This window comes from Balaenoptera musculus, chromosome 7 (assembly GCF_009873245.2).
Source record: "Balaenoptera musculus isolate JJ_BM4_2016_0621 chromosome 7, mBalMus1.pri.v3, whole genome shotgun sequence".
Classification (NCBI taxonomy): domain Eukaryota; kingdom Metazoa; phylum Chordata; class Mammalia; order Artiodactyla; family Balaenopteridae; genus Balaenoptera; species Balaenoptera musculus.
In genome coordinates this window covers 86,532,131-86,557,749 of record NC_045791.1, presented here as the reverse complement: position 1 = coordinate 86,557,749, position 25,619 = coordinate 86,532,131, and the positions used below count along the sequence as shown (strand labels likewise).

General features: G+C 34.2%; 1 protein-coding gene across 6 annotated transcripts in view; it reads left to right on the top strand.

The window, feature by feature from the left end:
• KANSL1L (KAT8 regulatory NSL complex subunit 1 like) overlaps positions 1–25,619 on the top strand; it is a 141,913-nt gene that overhangs the window by 53,330 nt on the left and 62,964 nt on the right. For all 6 annotated transcript variants that reach the window (XM_036857275.1, XM_036857274.1, XM_036857270.1 and 3 more), the window contains exons 4-5: positions 10,863–11,060; positions 15,961–16,082. In XM_036857275.1, the coding sequence (XP_036713170.1) occupies positions 10,863–11,060; positions 15,961–16,082 (320 nt within the window). The remainder of the gene's footprint in view (positions 1–10,862; positions 11,061–15,960; positions 16,083–25,619) is intronic.

Below are 25,619 nucleotides of genomic sequence, written 5' to 3'. Positions count from 1 at the left end.
TTAATGTGGTGTTTCACATTGATTGATTTGCATATGTTGAAAATCCTTGCAAAAATCTTGAGAAAAATCCCACTTGATCATGGTATATGATCCTTTTAATGTATCTTTGGATTTGGTTTCCTAATATTTTGTTGAGGATTTTGGTATCTATGTTCATTAGTGATATTGGCCTTATATCTTTGTCTGGTTTTGGTATCAGGGTGATGCTGGCCTTGTAGAATGAGTTTAAAAGTGTTCCTTTGTCTACAATTTTTTGGAATTGTTTGAGAAGAATAGGTGTTAACTCTTTTCTAAATGGTTGGTTGAATTCACCTGTAAAGCCATCTGGTCTTGGACTTTTGCTTGTTGGGCACTTTTTTTTTTTTTTTAAATTACTGATTCAGTATCATTACTGGTTATTGGTCTGTTCATATTTTCTGTTTCTTCCTGGTTTAGTCTTGGGAGATTGTACCTTTCTAAGAAGTTTTTTCATTTCTTCTAGGTTGTCCACTATATTTGTATATAGTTGTTTATTGTAGTCTCTTACGATCGTTTGTATTTATGTGTTCTTGGTTGTAACTTCTCCTTTTTCTTTTCTGATTTTCCTGATTTAGGCCCTCTTTTTTTCTTGATGAGTATGGTTAACAGTTTATCAATTTTATCTTTTCAAATAACCATCTGTTAGTTTCATTGATCTTTTCTATTTTTGTTTTTGTATTTATTTCATTTATGTCTGCCCTGCTCTTTGTGCTTTCTTTCCTTCTACCAAGTTTGGGTTTTCTTTGTTCTTTTCTTACCTCTTTTAGGTGTGAGGTTAGGTTGTTTATTGGAAATTTTTCTTGTTTTGTTAGGTAAGCTTGTATAGCTATGAACTTGTCTCTTAGAACTGCTTTTGCTGCATCCCTTAGATTTTGGATCATTGTATTTTTGTTTTCATTTGTCTCCAGGTATTTTTTTTTTATTTCTTCAGTGATCCAGTGGTTGTTTAGTATCCTATTGTTTAGCTTCCATGTGTTTGTGTTTTTTTTCTTGTAATTGATTTCTAGTCTTATTGCATTGTGGTTGGGGAAGATGCTTCATATGATTTCAATTTTCTTAAATTTACCACGGCTTGTTCTGTGGCCTAGCATGTTATCTATCCTGGAGAATGTTCCATGTGCACTTGAAAATAATGTGTATTCTGTTGCTTTTGGATGGAATGTTCTATCTGTCTGTCTATCTATCTATCTATCTATCTATCTATCTATCTATCTATCTATCTATATCTATCTATATTAAGTTTCTCTGGTCTAATATGTCATTTAAGGCTAGTGTTTCCTTATTGATTTTCTGTCTTTATGATTCATCCATTTATATAAGTGGGATGTTAAAGTGTCCTACTATTATTGTGTTACTGTTGAGGTCTCCCTTTATGTTTGTTAGTATTTGCTTTACGTATTTAGGTGCTACTATGTTGGGTGCATATATATTTACAATTGTTATATCTTCTTCTTGGATTGATCCCTTGATCATTATGTAATGTCCTTCTTTGTCTCTTGTAACAGTCTTTATTTTAAAGTCTATTTTGTCTGATATAAGTATTACTACCCCAGCTTTTTTGATGTCCAGTTGTATAGAATACTTTTTTCTATCCCCTCACTTTCAGTATGTGTGTGTCTTTAGATCTGAAGTGAGTGTCTTTTAGACAGCATATATACAGGTCTTCTTTTTGTATCCATTCAGCCACTCTGTGTCTTTTAATTGGCCTTATAACTCTTATTTTCAACTCATATTTAAGTATTACTTTGAGCGCATAGCATGTATTTAATTCTCTCATTGTTCTGTTTTTAATGTGTTTTAATTTCCAATGTGATTACCTTTTTAACCTGAGTTATTTAATAATACATCTTTATGTTCCTGAACTCAGGAGTCCTTTTATTTTTTTTTGGTATTTTGTCATTTAAGTGCATTGTAATCTGTGAACTGATTACCTTGTATGGATTTCATTCTTCGTGACCAACTACTAATCAAGTTTTGTAAATGCTCAATGTGTAGTAGAGATAATGTATATTCTTTATTTGTTGATTATAGAATTCTCTGTTAAACTGGTTGACTTTGTTGTATACATCTGCTATATCTTTATATATCTAGATCTTTCAATTCTAATATATATATTTGATATATATTTATTTATTAATATTTGTCATCATTTTGAATTTTTCAGTTTCTCCTAGTAATTCTGTCAGTTTTTGCTTCCTACACTTTGAAATACTAATGCTATTTGGTAGATACAATTATTTTTTTCTTCCAGGTGTTTGTTTTATAAGGTACATTTAGCTAGGTTTTTAAAATCCACTCTGAGTAGTTTTAATTTTGATTTTCTTTTATTTTCCTCTCTTTGTGTTTTGTTTTCACTTGTCTTTCGTTGGATTGATGGAACTTGCTTTATTCCTTTCTTCTCTCTCTGCTCTTCTGAAAGCTATACATTATAGTCTTATTCTTTGTCATTACTCCTAGTTTGTAACATACTTCCTTAAGAGCAAATAATTCTAACAATGACTAAAAGTACTCAGTATTTTTATATTCTTTTTTTCTTAAGATATGGATCTTAATGCTATTTAACTCTGCATTATATATATCTGCTTCAATCTAGTTACGTATTTTACAGTCAGTAATTAATTACATTTCTAACAGATTTCATTAAAAATATGCTCACTATTTTTTTGTATTCTGTTTATAAAATTAGGTTACAGAGTAAGCTTCTGTAACAAAGTAACTCACAAATATAATGGCTTTATAAAGATACATAATGCTTCAAAAATAAAGAGTGAGTACATGCTGGTAGGGCAACTTGGTTGAACAGGGTCATTCAGGGACTCAGGTTCCTTCTGTCTTGCTTCTTTGACATACTCTCAGGTGTGTTGACTGCACTGTTGAACAGGGTTGTAGTCTTCTCATTTGTGCTCTCGGGAAGTGCGAAGAGAAGTGTGGTATAGTTTGTCTTTAAGTTGGATGTGACTTGGAAGTTGCACTACTTTGTTTCACACTCCGTTAGCCCAAACTTAGCCACATGAGTACAGCATGAGTACACTCCATGTGTAGGAGTGAAAGCTGAATAATACTGTCTTTCACTGAGAAGTTGTATGTGTAGCTAAAACTCCGGTAGGGGTGGGGTCTTGAAAAGAAGAGGAAAATGGGTACTGGGAAGAGTATGCAGTATCTGCTACTTTATCTTTTCTCTCTTGGGTTGCTTCTTGCTGAAGTAAATTCTTTAGTATTTTTTTATATTAATCTCTGAACATTTAAACTCTCTTTGTATTTGTATGTCTCAAAATACTTCTATACTACCCTCACTCTTCAATGATATTTTAGGTTGATAGAAAATTCTGATTTGATAGTTATTTTCCTTTAGACCTTTAAAGATAGTATTTCATTGTTTTCTTTATAATGATGAGCAGTTTACTATCAATGTAATTGTTTTTCCTATGTAAGTACTCTGTCCTTTCTAGCTGGTAACTTAAAATTTTTCTTGTTTATTTGATTTTCTACATTTTTTAAACTAACAGGTGTTTAATTATGGATTTATCTTTCTTTATCTTGTTTTCAGAGTACACCTTTTTAACTGTACAATTTGCTGAATTTTGACAAATATTTAGTTGTGTAAACATCACCATGATCTCCCCTCTTAATTATTGAACTGCTGTTTCCAGGAAAGGACAGAAAGTGCTTATTTTATAGGGAATTTGACAAAAATAAGCTAACTTTCTCACACATGGATTTGCAAGTTCTGTCAGATGTTCATGTTGAGATGTCCTGATAGAGTTAGAAATATGAAATTTGGAGAAGGCAGGTTTATAAGAAGATGCAGATGTAGAAATGGCAATTAAAGCTATGCTATTATATTATAGCAATTTTTTAAATAAAATTTATTCATCTCTCTTTCCTTCCTTGTTTTCTGCCTTTCCTCCTCCTTTCCTTCATTCTTTCCCTTCTTTCCTTTCACACACAGTTATTAGGTGCCTAATATGTGCTTAGGGTATACAGTGATGAATAAAACCAACAGAGTTCTTATATTTTTAGGGCTTGGTCTAATGGGGGAAAAATTGAGCAAATGATTACAGAAATAAATACTGTTTTGTTTCCCATCAGGGGAAATTTAACACAGAATTTCCCTAGCTTAAGCATATATTGTTTACCCCAAATTATAGGCTGTTTACTTGGAACTTGAAGTATATTTTCCCATAGAAGTAACAATATAAAGAGTTCTTATGCAATCCCATAAGTCCTATTTAATCTAAAAATTGCTAAATATCTCTTTCTATCTTTTTTTGACTGTTAATGCAATTTTTTATTGAAGTATAGTTGATTTTAGTATTGTGTTAGTTTCAGGTGTACAGCATAGTGATTCAGTATTTTTGCAGATTATGTTCCATTACAGGTTATTACAAGATATTGGGTATAATTCCCTGTGCTATATAGTAAATCCTTGTTGCTTATCTATTTTATGTATAGTAGTTTGTATCTACTAATCCTATACACCGAATCTGTCCCTCCCCACACCCTCTTCTCTGTGGTAACCATAGGTTTGTTTTCTATGTCTGTGAGTCTGTTTCTGTTTTGTATATACATTCATTTGTATTATTTTTTAGATTCTACATATAAGGGATATCATGTATATTTGTCTTTGTCTGACTTCACTAAGCATGATATTCTCTAGATTCATCTACGTTTTTGCAAATGGCAATACTTCATTCTTTTTTATGGCTGAGTAGTATTCCATTGTGTATATATACATATATACATATATATATGTATATGTACACTGCATCTTCTTTATTCAGTCGTTTGTTGATGGGCTCTTGGGTTGCTTCCATGTCTTGGCTATTGTAAATAATGCTTCTATGAACATTGGTGTGCGTGTATCTTTTAAAATTAGTGGTTTTGCTTTTTATGGATATATACCCAGGAGTGTGATTGTTGGATCATATGGTTACTCTATTTTTAGTCTTTTAAGGAACCTCCATGCTGTTTTCCACAGTGGCTGCACCAATTTAGATTCCCACCAACAGTGTACCAGGGCTCCCTTTTTTCCACATTCTTTCTAACACTTATTTGTTATTTATAGACTTTTTGATGGTAACCATTCTGACAGGTGTGAGGTCATATTTCATTGTGGTTTTGATGTTCATTTCTCTAATAATTATTGATGTTGAGCATCTTTTCATGTGCCTGTTAGCAATCTTTATGTCTTCTTTGGGAAAATGTCTATTCAAGTCTTCTGCCAATTTTTTGATTGGATTATTTGTTTGATATTGAGCTTTACGAGCTGTGTGTGTGTGTGTGTGTGTGTATTTATACGCACATATATATATTTTATTTAAGTATAGTTGATTTATAATGTGTTAGTTTCAGGTGTACAGCAAAGTGATTCAGTTATACATACATATATATCTAGTTTTTTCAGATTCTTTTTCCTTATAGGTTATTACAAAATATTCAGTATAGTTCCCTGTGCTATACAGTAGGTCCTTGTTGGTTATCTATTTTATATATAGTGGTGTGTATATGTTAATCCTAAACTCTTAATTTATCCTTCCCCCTCTTTCCCCTTTGGTAACCATAAGTTTGTTTTCTATGTCTGCGGGTCTGTTTCTGTTTTGTATATAAGTTCATTTGTATCATTTTGATGAATGATAATGAAAAAATGCCATCTGCAGCAACATGGATGGACCTAGAGATTCTCATACTAAGTGAAGTAAGCCAAATATCATATGATAGCACTTATATGTGGAATCTAAAAACAAAAAAATTCTAACTTTGAGAAACTGTATTCTACATGGTGAAACTGTAGACATAATGGAGATAATATTATAAGGTTGATGGTGACTGGTCTGAAACAAAATAGCTGAGAAGGGAAGGAATTAGAGTCCTCAAACCATGTAGTTAGCCTAACCCCACCTAGGGTCTGCACATCCATAAATATTAGTGAATTTTAAATCCTGTCTATCATGAGTTTATATTCTGGTAGGGGAGATAGAGCATGTAAATATCATTGATTACAATATAATGCAATATGTGGAATGATATGTGTTTTTAATAAGATATAGATGTGGCATAGAGAGAATGTTTCACTCTGTCATTAGGGGTTTGCAGGTCAGAGTATACACCAGTAAAGAGGTGATGCCTCAGTATGATTTTGGAGGATACATAGTAGTTTGCTTAATGAACCTATGGAACTGGAAAAGGGATTCCTTAAATTTTGAAGGCATACGACATGATCTGTTTTAGGAATGACAAATTAGTATGTATTCAAAGGAGCAGAAACTTTGAGCTGTGCAGGGATGGGAGAGGAAGCTAGGAAGTCATGAATATTGTTTAATGCTTTGTAAAATTTGGTGGTGATGTCTGTAGGAAGGTAGAAACTTAGACATAGAAACTTAGGCTTACCCATTCTGTCTGTTGGATTTGAGGCAACTGTGTTCAGGAATAGTTTCCTGATGGAAGTTTCCTATTCAGTTACTCTTTCTCCTTTTTAACTGTCTTCACCTGGGCCTTAAGTTGTAGTGATCTCCCAATCTTCTCAAGATCACCAGATAGTTTTCTTTGATGATTTTCTTTGAAAGATGTCACAAGTAGTTTTTATAAAAGCCAGTAGAGTTCTAAGAACAAATCAAGTTTAAAGCAATTTGGAAATTTCCAAGAAAGTGGGTTCCTAGTTGAATTGATAACTAAGTTTTATATTTGAATCTAGGCAGTCTGGTTCATTTTGCTTTGACTTGAGAAAGGGTATTTTAATATTCTCTGTGTTCTAAGCAATGCTTTATACTTGTTGTTTAAACATTTTTTGAAGTTTGATTATATGTTTATATAATATCTATTTGTAATAAATTATTTTAAGGTAATAAGTCTTTCCAGCAATAATTTATGTAGCTTTACATTTTTTCTTGTTTCAGGCTAGATGTGATTCTGGCCCTTTGTTCCCTTAAGAGTCATATTGTGTTTATTTTATGGAAGATATCATTATAATTATGCTATCAAAATACAATATTTCTTTGATAGCTTCTGCTTACCTTTCTTAGAAATTAAGATGTTTAATTGCTTATTTATGTGCAGTTTAGTTGAGTTATTATTGTATTGAATAGGGAAAACAACACTTTTTGGCTCTAATACCTTCTTGAGTTATTGTAATTAAAAAATTGAGAAGAGTGGTTTAATGCATTTTAAGTGAGACAGAACTTTTTATTTAATGTATCTTGAAAGGAAAAAAGAAACTTTTCTTCTCAGTTAAATTAGAGATAAGGAAAGGGGAAAGAAATTGAGATGCTCTTTTATAAATAGCCTTTTTAAATAAGTGTTACTTTTGTGTCTCTGGTCGGGAAACACACAGTGTTTTAGTAGTTTAAAATAAGGGACAAATGACCTAAAATGTGTCATTTGCCCCTTCTTTGACACACTCCAGGTGGTCTAAATTTTGCTTAAATTCTTAGAAGAAAGCAGGTATTAGCAACATACCATACCTTGTTCTTGCAACAGCTTTGTCAACACACTACAACTGCCATATTTCTCTTTTTCTCTGCTCCAGCTTTTACTGAGACAACAGCTTCTTCTCACTTTCAGAAAAAAATTTAAAATAGTTTTTCTTTGTTAGAGAGACTGGCTATCCTATATTAAATGATTTCCCCTTTAGATTTCTTTTGTTATCCTATAATAGGGTCTTCCACATCTTAAATTGTACATTTTGTTTTAAAGTTTTCATTTAAGTTTTTGCTTAAAATTAGTTTTGATGACTTTATATAAATAATAAATATGTTGCTTATGAAACCGTGCACCTCAAATGGGACTTGAACCCATTGGCCGGGACTTGAACCCAGCCAGAACCCAGATTGGGACTTGAACTCACATGCTGGGACTCGAACCCAGCCAGAACGCAGACTGGGACTTGAACCCATGGGCTGGGACTCAAACCTGGCCGAACCCAGATTGGGACTTGAACCCACGATCTTTTAATTGAGAGCACACTTGGTCTCAGGACTTAGTGAACCCCAGGTTCTTGATGTCTCATTGCAGAAAGAATTCAGTGAGAGACAAAGTGATAGGTAAGAAGTGGATTTATTTAGAGAGAAACACACTTCACAGACAGAGTGTGGGGCATCTCAGAAGGCGAGAGTCCCTGAAATACAGCGTGGTTAGTTTTTATGGGCTGGGTAATTTCATAGGCTAATGAGTGGGTGGATTATTCCAACTATTTCAGGGAAAGGGTGAAGATTTCCAGGAATAGGGCCACTGTCCACTTTTTGACCTTTTATGGTTGGCCTCAAAACCGTCATGGCTCTGGTGGGTGTGTCATTTAGCATGCTAATGTATTAAAAAGAGCTATGATGAGGCTCAAGGTCCACTGGAAGTCGAATATTCTACCATCCTGGACCTAGCTGGTTCTAACCAGTTTTTGTCATGTCCTATGGCTATGTCATTCTTTTAAGGGTTGTGCCCTTCCCCCTTACCTCCTGTTTCACTGAGGCAATTGTTTATTTTTTCACACTATGTCATCTCTATGAGGACCCTGGGAGTGGAGGTGGGGATCTCTCTAGTGTTATTATCAGGAATAGTTGTCTTCTCTGAGCAGCTGATTTGTTTTCATCTTATGCTAAGGTTTTCACTTGTTTCAGTTAACACAACTCATCCTTCTAAAAAAATTTTATGTCTTTGTTATTTACCTTATTTTATCTATCATTAGACTACTTTCCTGATCTTTTAAAGAATTCAGATTAATTTAGTTATAATTAACAAACAAAACTGTAAAATATACATCATGGTGACCCAACACATGTATATTCTTTTCCTGATTTTTAAGAAGAGGAATTATTTCTGCCTTGTCTCCAGAGGACTTAATCTTCCCTTTCTTCTCTATTCTCGGTTAGGGCAGAGAAAAATCATGGGCCATTCTTACATTGTGAGAGTTTTGTCCAGGGCAACAGTTTGAGAGAACAAAATAGGTTATGAAGTTGACTATGAGTGTCTCCCCTGTTGAATCTTTAAAATATTATTCTTCAATGAATTAACTATAGCAGGCCTCCTACTTATAAAAAGGTAGTATTCTTATACTACTTTTTTGAAATTCAGAATCAATTTTTGCATAGAAACAATACTGTAAGTAGGGATTATGAAATCAGGGTAATTCACAGAAGCCTGGCCCATAATATAAACTGTAATCAAACCAAATAGAATTATAATTAATTTAATATAGTGAAAACTTATATTCTTTTGTATATAGATACTTGTGAAAAACCTACTAGAGACTTGTACAAATTTTGGGTAGACATTTCAGATACTTTCAGGAGCTTTTGGATTGATGATACTGTCGGTCAAGTCTAATTTAATTTTTAAAATATCAAGTGAAACGGAAACTTCTTTTAAATATATTTATTCAGATTTCTTGACAGCCGTATTTGTGCATTCTATGAAAATAGTCGTTGAGATGGGATCAACAGTTGGGTCCTTTTATCTTTGTAAAAGTTAGTAGCACTGTTACAAGTATAGGTAAAAAAGGAAATGTTACTTTTACCAAGCATCATTTGTAATATATTACTATAAAATAATAAAATGTATGTTTAATACAATATCTGAATATGTTAATTCTAAAGTGATATATTCTCTAAATTACAGTGTAAACTAAGACTACTTATATATGACATATAATCTATAGGTGGTTTCCATCCTATGTATAGTACTTATACATGATATAAGCTAGCCCACAGCAATTATTTAATTTGTCCCATCTTGAAATACTCTATGCTTATATTAATGTTTTAGTCTATTTTTCATTCCAAGAATATAATATTTTAGCCACATTAGGCATTTAATACCTTTCCAACTAGCCTATAGGAACTTATTGACATTTTGCCCCAAAAAAAGTGTGTATATATACACACACACACACACACACACACACACACATATATTTAATAATAATATGTATTATTCTTTGCAGGGGGAAGTGTAGTAAAAGGGGTAGGAAGGGAAGAAATTTTATGACGAGAACTGTGAAACCATTAAGATCATATCTGTGCAATCCTTTTTGCCCTTTCTCTCCTGTCTTCATTACTTCTGAGGGACTTAAGGGTGAGGACAGTTGGAGTGAAGAAGCTAGGGAATGTGGGGAAAGTTCAGCAAGCCAGTTGAGGAATGTGTGTGTATGAATGGTAGGCAGGGAGTACAGAGGCAGCTAGATCCCTATTCATTTCTCCAGTTACTTACATTTCAGAAAATACTCCATCAAAGTTGAAAACCTGTGTCTTTATTAATAACTCGTCTACTCTGTAAGCAATGAGAACTTTGGCCTAGAGAGTACTTTTTCTCAGTGGTGCAGTCCTGCCAACCCTGGCTGGCAGCAACAGGGTTGGGGTTCTTTAGAGTGCTCTGAAAGAAGTTAATATAAAGTTAGATTATTGTTTGGATGTTTGTAAATTTGGTATTTTGATTTATGAAATTAGGAGTGCTTAAATACAGAACTCAAGTGGAAATGCTAGTGACCAAAATATCAGAAGGTTATATCCGAAAATGTTCTAAATTTTAGTCAGAAATGTTCATATTCTGCATATAAGCCTTTTACTTTATTCTAAATGTATCATGCTTTTAATGCTAATAACTAAAACCAGTAAGAAAAATAACTTCTTGTATGTAATTTGTGACAATATTTTACAAGCCTAACCCATCAAATATACGTTATTTTAGCTGCACATGTTTTAAATCAGTGACTTTTTTACAGAGTTAAACTGTACTTCCAAATGTCTATTTTCTGATTTCCAAGGAATAATAAAAAGCATGGTTCGAGAGCATTGTAATCTTAAAGTTGATCTAGCAGTCAATTTGTTTTCATTGCAACTCTTTAATTGCTATTTGTCTAGGGGATAGTGATCCTAGAAGAATGTCGACTTCCAAAAGACATTTTGAAAAAGCAAATCCAATTCGCAGACCAAGCTGCTTCATTAAACACTACAGGGAATCCCCAGATTCCTCAGGAGAGTCAAGATCCTTTACCAGAGCAAGATTTTGAAATGTCACCAAGTAGCCCTACACTACTTCTTCGCAATATAGAAAAACAGGTAATGTGAAGTAAGAGTAAAGTGTGAATGGCATCAAAATGACTTTTAATTGATTTTATAAACTCTTCAAATAAACGTGTGTCTCTGCTTAAGATATTGGTTATTAAAGTTGGCCATTTGACATTAAATACAATTAAAATATTTAGTATATATAGTCTCTATTATAATATTGATATAATTAAGGTTATTTAAATATAATATGTGGAACTTCCCCAGTGACACAGTGGTTGAGACTCCACGCTCCCAATGTGGGGGGTCTGGGTTTGATCCCTGGTCAGGGAACTAGATCCCACATGCATGCCACAACTGGGGAGCCCACATGCCACAACTAAGGAGCCCTCCAGCCACAGCTAAGACCCTACACAACCAAATAATAAATAAATTTTTAAAATATTAAAATAAATTAAATAAATAAATTTTATATGTAAAGTGTTGGTACATAGCTATAGAGTGATAACTCATTTATACTAGGGTTGGAAAATCTTGTTTTCTAACAAAATAGCTCATCATTGGACTTTTCTCATGGGGAAAGAACAGTGGTACCACTTAATAGATCTGAATGGGGTGTTTGATTAATTTATTGATAGAAAGTTTTAGTGAAAGATAACATTAGAATATGGATTCTTTCATTAAAAAATGATCGTGGAAATAGAGAGTCTAATAAGCTAATAAATTACTTTGATTCCAAAGCTTTTCCTGGTATTTAAATCCTCTTATGGATGACTCCAGAAATTTAATTATTCTGTCCTATATTTATCCTCTGAAATCAAAACATTTTTTTGCAAGATTAATATTTAAAATTTATTTCATATTATTTATAAAATTTAAATGAAGAAGAGGTTACATATATAATAGCCAAAATATCAAATGTATAGAAATAGACAATATGAAGGTATTTTATAAAAAAATAAATATCAACTGCATTACATAAAATAAGAATAATTGAGTCATAACTTGTACTTGAATAGGAAAACACATCACTGCAAATCACAGTAAATTTATTAGCCCAATGTGAACGTAATGAAAAATAGCAGTAAGACATTTTTGAAAGCTGATTATGTTGATACTAATATCTACAAAATATTAAATGAGCAAAAACTTAGATACATTTAAAATAGTGAATGTAATATAAATAAAATATTTTATTTGGTAAGCAGATTAATCGAAAAACTAAGGAAATAGAAAAAATATAAGCCATTTATTTTAATTTAGACTTTGGTGGCTCTTAAACAAACCTGGCTTTCTAAGAGTTTGTTAACTTGCAACCATATTGAATCTGCCAGAATATACTCAGTTGGGACCACAGCTGCATGATCACATTATTCCAGTGGGTAATATGTATTCTCATCCCTGCCCATATTTAATTTTTCTGTTGTTGTTGTTGTTTTTCTGACATACATTGTGAAATAATTTAGTACCAGATTACTACTGTCTTAATCCTGGTAAGTCAGAATGTGGAGTAACTTCTCCCACCCCATATTTGTTAAGTTTGCAATTGCCTAGAGTTTTTCTTAATTTTCCAATTTCCAATGCATTGTCAAAATACTATTATGAATATTTTATAATTCAGAAAGTTATTTTGTAATTATCTGGTGTTAAACTGGAATGCACTTTACCATATAAGTGGTGTTTTCAATCAATACTCGTTATATTCCTCTTCCCTCTTTTTTTTTCCCTCCCCTCATCCCTTAGGATCAGTACCTTTTCAGTTTGATCCTAGTTATTTCACACAGAATAACGTGAGCACTTGATCAGTCAGACCTTTGACTCTTTTTACCTGTAGGTCACTACTTATCCTTTGGAAAGAGGTTTCTTGTATTTTTTCTTTCTTTTTGTTTAATATTTATTTATTTTATTTATGTATTTTATTTATTTTTTTGGCTGTGTTGGGTCTTAGTTGTGGCTCGCGGGGTCTTCATTTAGGCACGCAGGATCTTTCGATGTGGCACGTGGTCTCTTCCTTGCGGCGCTCGGGCTTCTCTCTAGTTGTGGTGTGCGGGTTTTTTTTTTTTTCTATAGTTGCAGGGCATGGGTTCCAGGGTGCATGGGCTCTGTAGTTGTGGCCTGTGGGCTCCCGAGTGCATGGACTCTGTAGTTTGGGGCAGGTGGGCTCTCTCGTTGAGGTATGCAAGCTCAGTAGTTGTGGCGAGTGGGCTTAGTTACCCCCCAACATGTGGGATCTTAGTTCTCCCACCAGGGATCGAACCCACTTCCCCTGCATTGTAAGGCGGATTCTTTACCACTGGACCTCCAGGGAAGTCCCTCTTGTATTTTTTCTTTCTCCTTGGTAGCACCAGTTTGTTTGGTTGGACCTGAGTTCACATCAGAACTGGCTAGTTTGCTGGGCCCAGGACAAAATAGCACAGCCCTCTGTTAAAAACAGTTTGAAGTTTTAAGCCAGTGACAGCAGAGCATTAACCAAACATGGGATCCTTCTGAGTGCAACCCCATGTTACTGCACAGGTTGCTCACCTATGAAGGTGGCCTTGGGTATCATGTTCATTTTAAGTCCCATTGCTGACAGGAGTGTCAGAGGCTTTGGGAGGGAAAGGAACCAGGAGTTGTGAGAATACTAATGGCTCTGGACATGGAGAGGAAAAGGATGCAGAAAGGGGCAACACCAATCACTTGTAGAGGTCATTTATAAATTACCTGTGAACAGGTAATGTGCTCTTGAAACATATGCTAATAGTGTTTTTATAGGCCAATTAAAAATTAAGTTGTTTTCAAATACTCATTGAAGAAGACAGTCTAGGGGTGAGTAAATGGAAGAAGGGGTAGCAAGCCTGGTATTACACATATTTTTTAAAATATAATCTATTGGTATATAACTGTTTGCCTACCATAGTGGAACTTGAATATAGATCAGGTAATCCTTTGACTTGATTAAATTTACTGTTAGAGGAATGTTTTGCTTACCAAACTTATTTATGTTCCCCAAAAACAACTAAAGAGTTGGCAGTTAAGATATAAAGGCACTATTGGGTTGTAGACTGATATGTGTTTTAAAAAATAACATTGATTCATAGTATTAATGCATACTTCCATTATTAGATAACATATTTTGTTCCTAAATTGAAAGGTGACATTATTTTAGAACTTCAGATAATTTAAAATAAATTTCACACTGGTATATTTACATTAGAAACCTTATTATAAATAGCTAGTAAGTGTTTTGACTTTTAAAATTGATTATTTTTTTTTCAGAGTTCAAATTATGCCTCTCCTAATTTTACTTTTATATTCATTTTTACCGTGAATTTTCTATCCCAAATATGGACTCAAGTATACGAGGTTTTATTGGGCAGGAGTGGGGTGGTTGTTAGGGTAAAGCTGGAGGTTGGTTGTGACGCTGTCACTCTGGACCAGTTATTCACACATACTGATTAGCAACCTCCAATGGCTAAGAAGATTTTTAGATATTTTTGGAGGTGGAACAATGAGAAGAGTGTACTCTATAAATTTCTTTGTATGACCAAATTAATGAATACTTGATAGATGGATAAAGAATGTATTGGTGATTTTGAAAACTAACTTTAATCTAAAAATGTGTAATAATTTAAAAAATAAAGTCATAAGATATGTATTATTTTTCAAGAAAATAAGTGGTGAAAACATTTCAGGGTCTTTTTCATGGAAGACTTTTTGAAGAGTTCAAATATTATATTTAGCTCTATCATATTCTTTAGTCTCATTTCTAATAGCATGTTATTTGTTTCATACAAATAAAGAGTTGCAAAATAATTATTCCATATGCCCTTCTATTTTAGAATAGAATATCTTTCAGTTAATAAAACAGTGAAATATGTCTATATATTTTAAAAATATAGTCACACTATATTAAGTAAGAAAACCAGATTTTAGAAAATTGATGCAGCATAATTTACTTAAAAGGATGTGTGTGTGCATGTGTGCATGTTGTACATACACTCATGCTCACATATATTGAAAATAAAAAGTTTTTTCTTGGGGTATGGATATATACCAAGATATTAGCAATGGTTTTCTCTGTGAAATATGATTACAGGTTATTTTCTTTTCATTTTTGAAACCTCTTCATACTTTCCCTTGTTTCTACAATGAACTATGATGGATTACATGTGTAATGAAAAATGTTGTCATTCTTTTGTAGAAGTGTACTGTTTTCCATTGATGTGGCTTATGCTTATTATAATTGTTGTATGTGACTGTTTTGAGAATAATATAATATTTATTGTATATTACAAATATCTTACATATAAGTTTAGGATAAGGGTCAATGAAAATTTGGGGTACCTGAAAAAACTGGTATATTCGAATTAGGAAAAATATTGAGAAGCAGTATGATATAGGATTCAAGCCTAAGTTTGAATCCTAGCTCCATTTCTTACCAATTTTATAATCCATGATCGAGCTGCTTAACCTGTCTTTGCTTCAGCTTCCTCATCTGTAATTGATTTTAATAATAGTAGTATCAGTAGTTCTAATATTATCTACTTTGCAGGTTAGTTGTAAAGATTAGAAATATTCTATGTTTAGTGCTTAGTATAGTGCCTGGCACATAATGAGCACTTAATAAATTATAGCTATGAGTTTGTTATTATTAATTTGGCTGCCTCAAAGAAAATATTTATGTAGATTCTATCAGCTGAGCTTAAATGTTTTAGAGGATAGGATGAGTAGACAAAAGAACTGAAGCAAAAAAGCATATGGAAAAAAAGGAGTACTTTAAAATGTAGATTTATTTATAATAATGGAAAAATCAGTAATGGTGTAAATTGTCTTTGTAGAGTAAAATATTTACTAAAACATAAACATTTACTTGTTTCATGAGAAGTTAAACTTTAATAGGCACTAAAGGTCTGAGATTTAACCATATTCCTTGCTTAGCAGTAGTAAAAGATTTACTGTTTTGTTGCAGAGTGCACAGTTGACTGAGATCATCAGCAGTTTGATTGCCCCTCTCAACTTGTCCCCAACGTCATCACCCCTCTCCTCTAAATCCTGTAGCCGTAAATGTCTGGCTAATGGCATTTCCAGGAGGTAGGTGTCAATGGGATAGTTTTGCTTCTAAATTTGGCTTTGCTTATTTTGTTTTTATTTTGTTTTGATCTTTTAAGTATTATAGCTTCTTTTTTCTTCTTACTTAAGCATTATTAGAGTACAATCAATAAATCATGGATACATTTTTAGATAACATCAAACTTTCATAACTAAGGGAACTATGAACCTGAGAATGAAGGAAAAAGCTTTCCAGGAAGTTTTATAATGTTTCTAAAAATGAAAAACAGTGATACCATTTGCTACAGAAGTACTTCCATATTTAATATACCTTCCATTTTATACATTTTATAGTCTTCAGCTCCATACTGCCCTTGCAATACATTTTAAGAGTGAAAGACCCTACATATAGTTTGGGCATGGAAGATTGATTGGTAGATATCCATAAAATTCAGCTTAAGTTTTACTCATGTTGTAAATGAGTCATTTTGGTGTTGTTTTTTTTTTTTTTTTTTTTATTATGGCCGCGCTGCACGGCATGTGAAATCTTGGTTCCCTGACCAGGGATCGAACCCGCGCCCCCTACAGTGGGAGCAGGGAGTCTCACCCACTGGACCGCTAGGGAAGTTCCCCTAAATGAGTCATTCTGTATCTCAGCTTTTATAAGGTAAATTTTTTACTAAATGTAATTAATATAATAATTCCTATAATCCTTAGCAATTTATTATATCATGTTAGCAAAAAATATAGATATTATGAATCCTCTTTTGGGAACAGCATTTGTTTTCTTTATTTTGCTTACATTTCTCTTTGAATCTTTCCTTTTAAAGATGCAGTTAGAATTAAAAAGCTACTAGAATATTATTTTGTGTGCGCATCTAATTTTTTTTTCAAATAAAATTGCAGTGAGGGCTTCTTTGCTTTAAGTACCATAAAAGAACTAAGTGTAATTTAGTATCAGAAATACTTATATTAATAATGATATGATTTATTATTAAATTAAAAAATAAAACATGAAAGGAAGATTCATACCATGATGAAAATTATGCGAAGGAGCTATCAGCTTCTTAATGAGACTAGTGGATATAAACTAAGTCTTAAAATAAAAATGCTGTTATTTTATTTTTATTTCTAAGTTATTATTTCAAAAGTCTAATTTTTTTAAAAAATTATCTGTAATTTTTCTTTTTTTTAAATTATTATTTATTTATTCATTTATTTATTGGGCTGTGTTGGGTCTTCGCCTCTGCGCGAGGGCTTCCTCCAGCTGCGGCAAGCAGGGACCACTCTTCATCGCGGTGCACGGGCCTCTCACCATCGTGGCCTCTCTTGTTGCGGAGCACAGGCTCCAGACGCGCAGGCTCAGCAGTTGTGGCCCACGGGCCCAGTTGCTCCGCGGCATGTGGGATCTTCCCAGACCAGGGCTCGAACCCGTGTCCCCTGCACTAGCAGGCAGACCCTCAACCACCGTGCCACCAGGGAAGCCCAAAAGTCTAATTTTTAATACTTTTACAATTTTGTTTGTGCTGGGTCATGTTTACATTGTTCTATTATGGAAACAGTTATTCTACTGGTTTTGCTTTATTTTTGTTAACTTTATATTCATTCCTTATAACACTGATGATTCACTTTGAAAGGAAAGATTCTCATATGTTATATAGGATAACTATGATACCTTCATTTATGAGAACATTTCCTCATTAAGAAAGTAATATTTACAAGTTGAGCCATTAAACACCATCAGATTGTGATTTTGGGCTAAGTCAATTTTAGGTAATATTTTGTTTACCTAACTAGGCATTACACTATTATACATATACGTGTGTGTGTGTGTGTGTGTGTGTGTGTGTGTGTGTGTACTTTCATTTTAATGTACTTAACTATATTTTTGGTCATTCATTCACAAAGCATTTATTGCATACCTGTTTGCTGTATGCCATATAGTCAAAGTCCTAGGAATACAATGATGAAGACAAAATCTCCACTTTTAAATAGCTTACAGTCTAGTAGATGAAACATGTCATTGTTTACACTAACATATATTAATAATGGAATTGTGTGCATTTGTTTGAATATTTGGTTTAAATAACTGTCATAGTTGAAAAACATACCTCATAAAGATATATAAATCCAAATAAGAGACCGGAACCAAGATGGCAGAGTAGAAGGACGTGCTCTCACTCCCTCTTGTGAGAACACCAGAATCACAACTAGCTGCTGGACAGTCATCGACAGGAAGACACTGGAACTCACCAAAAAAGATACCCCACATCCAAAGACAAAGGAGAGGCCACAATGAGACGTTAGGAGGGGCGCAATCACAGTAAAGTCAAATCCCAGAATGGCTGGGTGGGTGACTGATAGACTGGAGAACACTTATACCACAGAAGTCCACCCACTGGAGTGAAGGTTCTGAGCCCCATGTCAGGCTTCCCAACCTGGGGGTCCAGCAACGGGAGGAGGAATTCCTAGAGAATCAGGCTTTGAAGGCTAGTGGGATTTGATTGAAGGACTTTGACAGGACTGGGGGAAACAGAGACACCACTCTTGTAGGGTACACACCAAGTAGTGTGCGCATCGGGACCCAGGGGAAGGAGCAGTGACCCCAGGGGAGACTGAACCAGACCTACCTGCTAGTGTTGAGAGGGTCTCCTGCACAGGCGGGGGGTGGCTGTGGCTTGTGGTGGACAAGGACACTGGCAGCAGAAGTTCTGGGAAGTACTCCTTGGAGTGAGCCCCGCCAGAGTCTGTCATTAGCCCCACCAAAGAGCCCAGGTAGGCTCCAGTGTTGGGTTGCCTCAGGCCAAACAACCAACAGGGAGGGAACCCAGCCCCACCCATCAGCACTCAAGCGGATTAAAGTTTTACTGAGCTCTGCCCACAGAGCAACAGTCAGCTCTACCCACCACCAGTCCCTCCCATCAGGAAACCTACACAAGCCTCTTAGATAGCCTCATCCACCAGAGGGCACACAGCAGAAGCAAGAAGAACTACAGTCCTGCAGCCTGTGGATCAAAAATCACATTCACAGAAAGATAGACAAGATGAAAAGGCAGAGAGAGGACTATGTACCAGATGAAGGAACAAGATAAAACCCCAGAGAAACAAATAAATGAAGTGGAGATAGGCAACCTTCCAGAAAAAGAATTCAGAATAATGATAGTGAAGATGATTCAGGACCTCAGAAAAAGAATGGAGGCAAAGGTGGAGAAGATGAAAGAAATGTTTAACAAAGACCTAGAAGAATTAAGAACAAACAAACAGAGATGAACAATACAATAACTGAAATGAAAACTACACTAGAAGGAATCAATAGCACAATAACTGAGGAAGAAGAACGGATAAGTGACCTGGAAGACAGAATGGTGGAATTCACTGCTGCGGAACAGAATAAAGAAAAAAGAATGAAAAGAAATGAAGACAGCCTAAGAGACCTCTGGGACAACATTAGACGCAACAACATTCACATTATAGGGGTCCCAGAAGGAGAAGAGAGAGAGAAAGGATGCAAGAAAATATTTGAAGAGATTAGAGTTGAAAACTTCCCTAACATGGGAAAGGAAATACCCACCCAAGTCCAGGAAGCACAGTGAATCCCATACAGGATAAACCCAAGGAGAAACATGCCGAGACACATAGTAATCAAATTGGAAAAATTAAAGACAAAGAAAAATTATTGAAAGCAGCAAGGGAAAAACGACAAATAACATACAAGGGAACTCCCATAAGGTTAACAGCTGATTTCTCAGCAGAAACTCTACAAGCCAGAAGGGAGTGGCATGATATACTTGAAGTGATGAAAGGGAAGAAGCTACAACCAAGATTACTCTACCTGGCAAGGATCTCATTCAGATTTGATGGAGAAATCAAAAGCTTTACAGACAAGCAAAAGCTAAGAGAATTCAGCACCACCAAACCATCTCTACAACAAATGCTAAAGGAACTTCTCTAAGCGGGAAACACAAGAGAAGAAAAAGAACTACAAAGACAAACCCAAAACAATTAAGAAAATGGTCATAGGAACATACATATTGATAATTACCTTAAACGTGAATGGATTAAATGCTCCAACCAAAAGACACAGGCTTGCTGAACAGATACAAAAACAAGACCCATATACACGCTGTCTACAGGATACCCACTTCAGACCTAGGGACACATACAGACTGAAAGTGAGGGGATGGAAAAAGATATTCCATGCAAATGGAAATGAAAACAAAGCTGGAGTAGCTATACTCATATCAGATAAAATAGACTTTAAAATAAAGAATGTTACAAGAGACAAGGAAGGACACTACATAATGATCAAGGGATCAATCCAAGAAGAAGATATAACAATTATAAATATATATGCACCCAACATAGGAGCACCTCGATAAATAAGGCAACTACTAACAGCTCTAAAAGAGGAAATCGACAGTAACACAATAATAGTGGGGGACTCTAACACCTCACTTACACCAATGGACAGATCATCCAAAATGAAAATAAATAAGGAAACAGAAGCTATAAATGACACAATAGGCCAGATAGATTTAATTGATATTTTTAGGACATTCCATCCAAAAACAGGAGGATTACACTTTCTTCTCAAGTGTGCACAGAACATTCTCCAGGATAGATCACATCTTGGGTCACAAATCAAGCCTCAGTAAATTTAAGAAAATTGAAATCATATCAAGCATCTTTTCTGACCAAAATGCTATGAGATTAGAAATCAATTACAGGGAAAAAAACGTAAAAAACACAAACACATGGAGGCTAAACAATACATTACTAAATAACCAAGAGATCACTGAAGAAATCAAAGAGGAAATCAAAAAATACCTAGAGACAAATGACAATGAAAACACGACGATCCAAAACCTATGGGATGCAGCAAAAGCAGTTCTAAGAGGGATGTTTGTAGCTATACAAGCCTACCTCAAGAAACAAGAAAAATCTCAAATAAACAATCTAACCTTACACCTAAAGGTACTAGAGAAAGAAGAACAAACAAAACCCAAATTTAGCAGAAGGAAATAAATCATAAAGATCAGAGCAGAAATAAATGAAATAGAAACAAAGAAAACAATAGCAAAGATCAATAAAACTAAAAGCTGGTTCTTTGAGAAGATAAACAAAATTGATAAACCATTAGGCAGACTCATCAAGAAAAAGAGGGAGAGGACTCAAATCAATAAAATTAGAAATGAAAAAGGAGAAGTTACAATGGACACCACAGAAATACAAAGCATCCTAAGAGACTACTACAAGCAACTCTATGCCAATAAAATGGACAACCTGGAAGAAATGGACAAATTCTTAGAAAGGTATAACCTTCCAAGACTGAACCAGGAAGAAATAGAAAATATGAACAGACCAATCACAAGTAATGAAATTGAAACTGTGATTAAAAATCTTCCAACAAACAAAAGTCCAGGACCAGATGGCTTCACAGGTGAATTCTATCAAACATTTAGAGAAGAGCTAACACCCATCCTTCTCAAACTCTTCCAAAAAATTGCAGAGGAAGGGACACTCCCAAACTCATTCTATGAGGCCACCATCACCCTGATACCAAAACCAGACAAAGATGTCACAAAAAAAGAAAACTAGAGGCCAATATCATTGATGGACATAGATGCAAAAATCCTCAACAAAATACTAGCTAACAGAATCCAACAACACATTAAAAGGATCATACACCATGATCAAGTGGGATTTATTCCAGGGATGCAAAGATTCTTCAATATATGCAAATCAATCAATGTGATACACCATATTAACAAATTGAAGAATAAAAACCATGTGATCATCTCAATAGATGCAGAAAAAGCTTTTAACAAAATTCAACACCCATTTATGATAAAAACTCTCCAGAAAGTGGGCATAGAGGGAACCTACCTCAACATAATAAAGGCCATATATGGCAAACCCACAGCAAACATCATTCTCAATGGTGAAAAACTGAAAGCATTTCCTCTAAGATCAGGAACAAGACAAGGATGTCCACTCTCACCACTATTACTGAACATAGTTTTGGAAGTCCTAGCCACGACAATCAGAGAAGAAAAAGAAATAAAAGGAATATAAATTGGAAAAGAAGAAGTAAAACCGTCACTGTTTGCAGATGACATGATACTATGCATAGAGAATCCTAAAAATGCCACCAGAAAACTACTAGAGCTAATCAATGAATTTGGTAAAGTAGCAGGATACAAAATTAATGCACAGAACTCTCTTGCATTCCTATACACTAATGATGAAAAGTCTTAAAGATAAATTAAGGAAACACTCCCATATACCATTGCAACAAGAAGAATAAAATGCCTAGGAATAAACCTAACTAGGTAGACAAAAGACCTGTATGCAGAAAACTATAAGACACTGATGAAAGAAATTAAAGATGATACCAACAGATGGAGAGATATACCATGTTCTTGGATTGGAAGAATCAGTACTGTGAAAATGACTATACTACCCAACGCAATCTACAGATTCAATGCAATCCCTATCAAATTACCAATGGCATTTTTTACGGAACTAGAACAAAAAATCTAAAAATTTGTATGGAGACATGAAAGACCCCGAATAGCCAAAGCAGTCTTGAGGGAAAAAAATGGAGCTGGAGGAATCCGACTCCCTGACTTCAGACTATACTACAAAGCTACAGTAATCAAGACATTATGGTACTAGCACAAAAACAGACACATAGGTCAATGGAACAAGATAGAAAGCCTAGAGATAAACCCACACACCTATGGTCAACTAATCTGTGACAAAGGAGCCAAGGATATACAATGGGGAAAGGACAGTCTCTTCAATAAGTGGTGCTGGGAAAACTGGACAGCTACATGTAACAGAATGAAATTAGAACACTCCCTAAAACCATACACAAAAATAAACTCAAAATGGATTTGAGACCTAAATGTAAGACTGAACACTATAAAACTCTTAGAGGAAAACATAGGAAGAACGCTCTTTGACATAAATCACAGCAAGATCTTTTTTGATCCACCTCCTAGAGTAATGGAAATAAAAACAAAAATAAACGAATGGGACCTAATGAAACTTCAAAGCTTTTGCACAGCAAAGGAAACCATAAACAAGACAAAAAGACAACCCTCAGAATGGGAGAAAATATTTGCAAATATATCAACAGACAAAGGATTAATCTCCAAAATATATAAACAGCTCATGCAGCTCAATATTAAAAAAACAAACAACCCAATCCAAAAGTGGGCAGAAGACCTAAATAGACATTTCTCCAAAGAAGACATACAGAAGGCCAAGAGGCACATGAAAAGCTGCTCAACATCACTAATTATTAGAGCAATGCAAATCAAAACTTCAATGAGGTATCACCTCACACCAGTTAGAATGGGCATCATCAGGAAGTCTACAAACAGCAAATGCTGGAGAGGGTGTGGATAAAAGGGAGCCCTCTTGCACTGTTGGTGGGAATGTAAATTGATACAGCCACTATGGAGAACAGTATGGAGGTTCCTTAAAAAACCAAAAATAGAATTACCATATGATCCAGCAATCCGACTACTGGGCATATACCCAGAGAAAACCATAATTCAAAAAGACACATGCATCCCAATGTTCATTGCAGCACTATTTACAATAGCCAGGTCATGGAAGCAACCTAAATGCCCATCGACCGACGAACGGATAAAGAAGTTGTGGTCCATATATACAATGGAATATTACTCAGCCATAAAAAGGAATGAAATTGGGTCATTTGTTGAGACGTGGATGGATCTAGAGACTGTCGTACAGAGTGAAGTCAGAAAGAGAAAAACAAATATCGTATATTAACACATATATGTGGAACCTAGCAAAATGGTACAGATGAACCGGTTTGCAGGGCAGAAGTTGAGACACAGATGTAGAGAACAAATGTATGGACACCAAGGGGGGAAAGCCGCAAGGGGGTGGGGATGGTGGTGTGATGAATTGGGCGATTGGAATTGACATGTATACACTGATGTGTATAAAATTGATGACTAATACGAACCTTTTGTATAAAAAAATAAAATTAAATTTAAAAATTAAAAAAAAAACCAAATGAAAGAAATGTACCATAGGCTGTATTTACTAAATCATGATACTTTTTCAGTCCTCTCTACTAATAGTTAAAGGTTCTTGTTGAAATCAGCTAGTAACTGCCATCTTTCCTGATTTTAAGTAGTTGTTCGTACAAATTAATTTGAAAGTTTATAACTGGTTCAAAACCTACTAAAATTTTTTGATAGATTTAAGCACAGGTAAAAATTCATCCTCCAGTTTTTGAAGTGTGCTGACATATGTGTTTTAATTAATTTTATTCATTTCACTAATGTATTTATTTTTGACAACAATCATCATTTTTTCCAAATCCTTTGTACATAACATGAGTTTTTTTCAAAAAGCACTTATTTTCACATTTGCTATCAAAATATTATATTTCCCTTGAAGGAAAGATTGTATTTATTTTTTAACATTTGCTAGAAAATGTTATACAGCTACCTTTCATCAACTCGGAGAGGTGAGAAAATGTAGAATGTTAGAGTTTTTTAAATGTATAATTGATCTTTAAGTTTAATAAGTCTTGGTACCAAATAACAAGCAAACTGTTATATGAAACAAAAGATTTGGGGGATACTCCAGGTCTCATTAAAATTTTTGTAAAAAATTCTATTTATGATAATATATACCATAATATACAAATATATTTAACCAGGAACCTAGAAACTGGAATATATTACAGATAAGAGAGTAATAACACTGAAGGAAAAGTAGAAAATTTTGAAGATATGTGGTCGTTGTGTCCGATGTCAAAGAGAGATACTAAAAAATATCTCTTGGTTTTGTCAGTTATAAGTTGAGACCTTAGCAAGAATGTATAGTGGCATGACAGAGAGAGAGATGAGAGTGGGTTAAGGGAATGGGAGATGAAATACAGAGGAGTCAAGATTATATTTTCAAGGCTGCTGACTGTAAAGGCTGTAATAAAATGTATGTACAAAGTCAAGGAAGGTATTTTTGTTTTTAAGATGGAAGAAATGTAAGCATCTGTATTAAAATAAAGAGAAGGGAAAGAGCTAGAGATGGGAAATGTAGAGATACATACCACAAAATTATGGAGGGACCTTATGACAGGAGAAATCTACTTGTTCCTTGAAAGTGGAGTGAAAGAGATTAAAATGGATGTAGATGCAGTTGTTTATAAAATGACTATAGCTAAATTAAAAGTAGGAAAGGGGGCTGAAGGAGTTTGGTAAAGGTTTGGATAGACATTGACAAGTAAAACACAGCCCCTTCCCTGTGTTTTCCTCTATTCCCTTCCTTATTCAGTAGCAGAGAAGCCTACCCCTGAAGAAGGATGGTATGTGGTTTCTAAGGGGTTTTTTTTGTTTTGTTTTTTTAGTATCTTAACTATATTGTGAAAAGTACATGATATTTGTAAAACTATTAAAGTATTATTTAATTGAATTTTTAATAAAATAAATACATAGTAGTGAAATTCTATAAATTTAACAGATTATTTTACATTACTCATATTTAAGAATGTTACCATAGATTTTGAAAATTAATAGGATATATAATTTC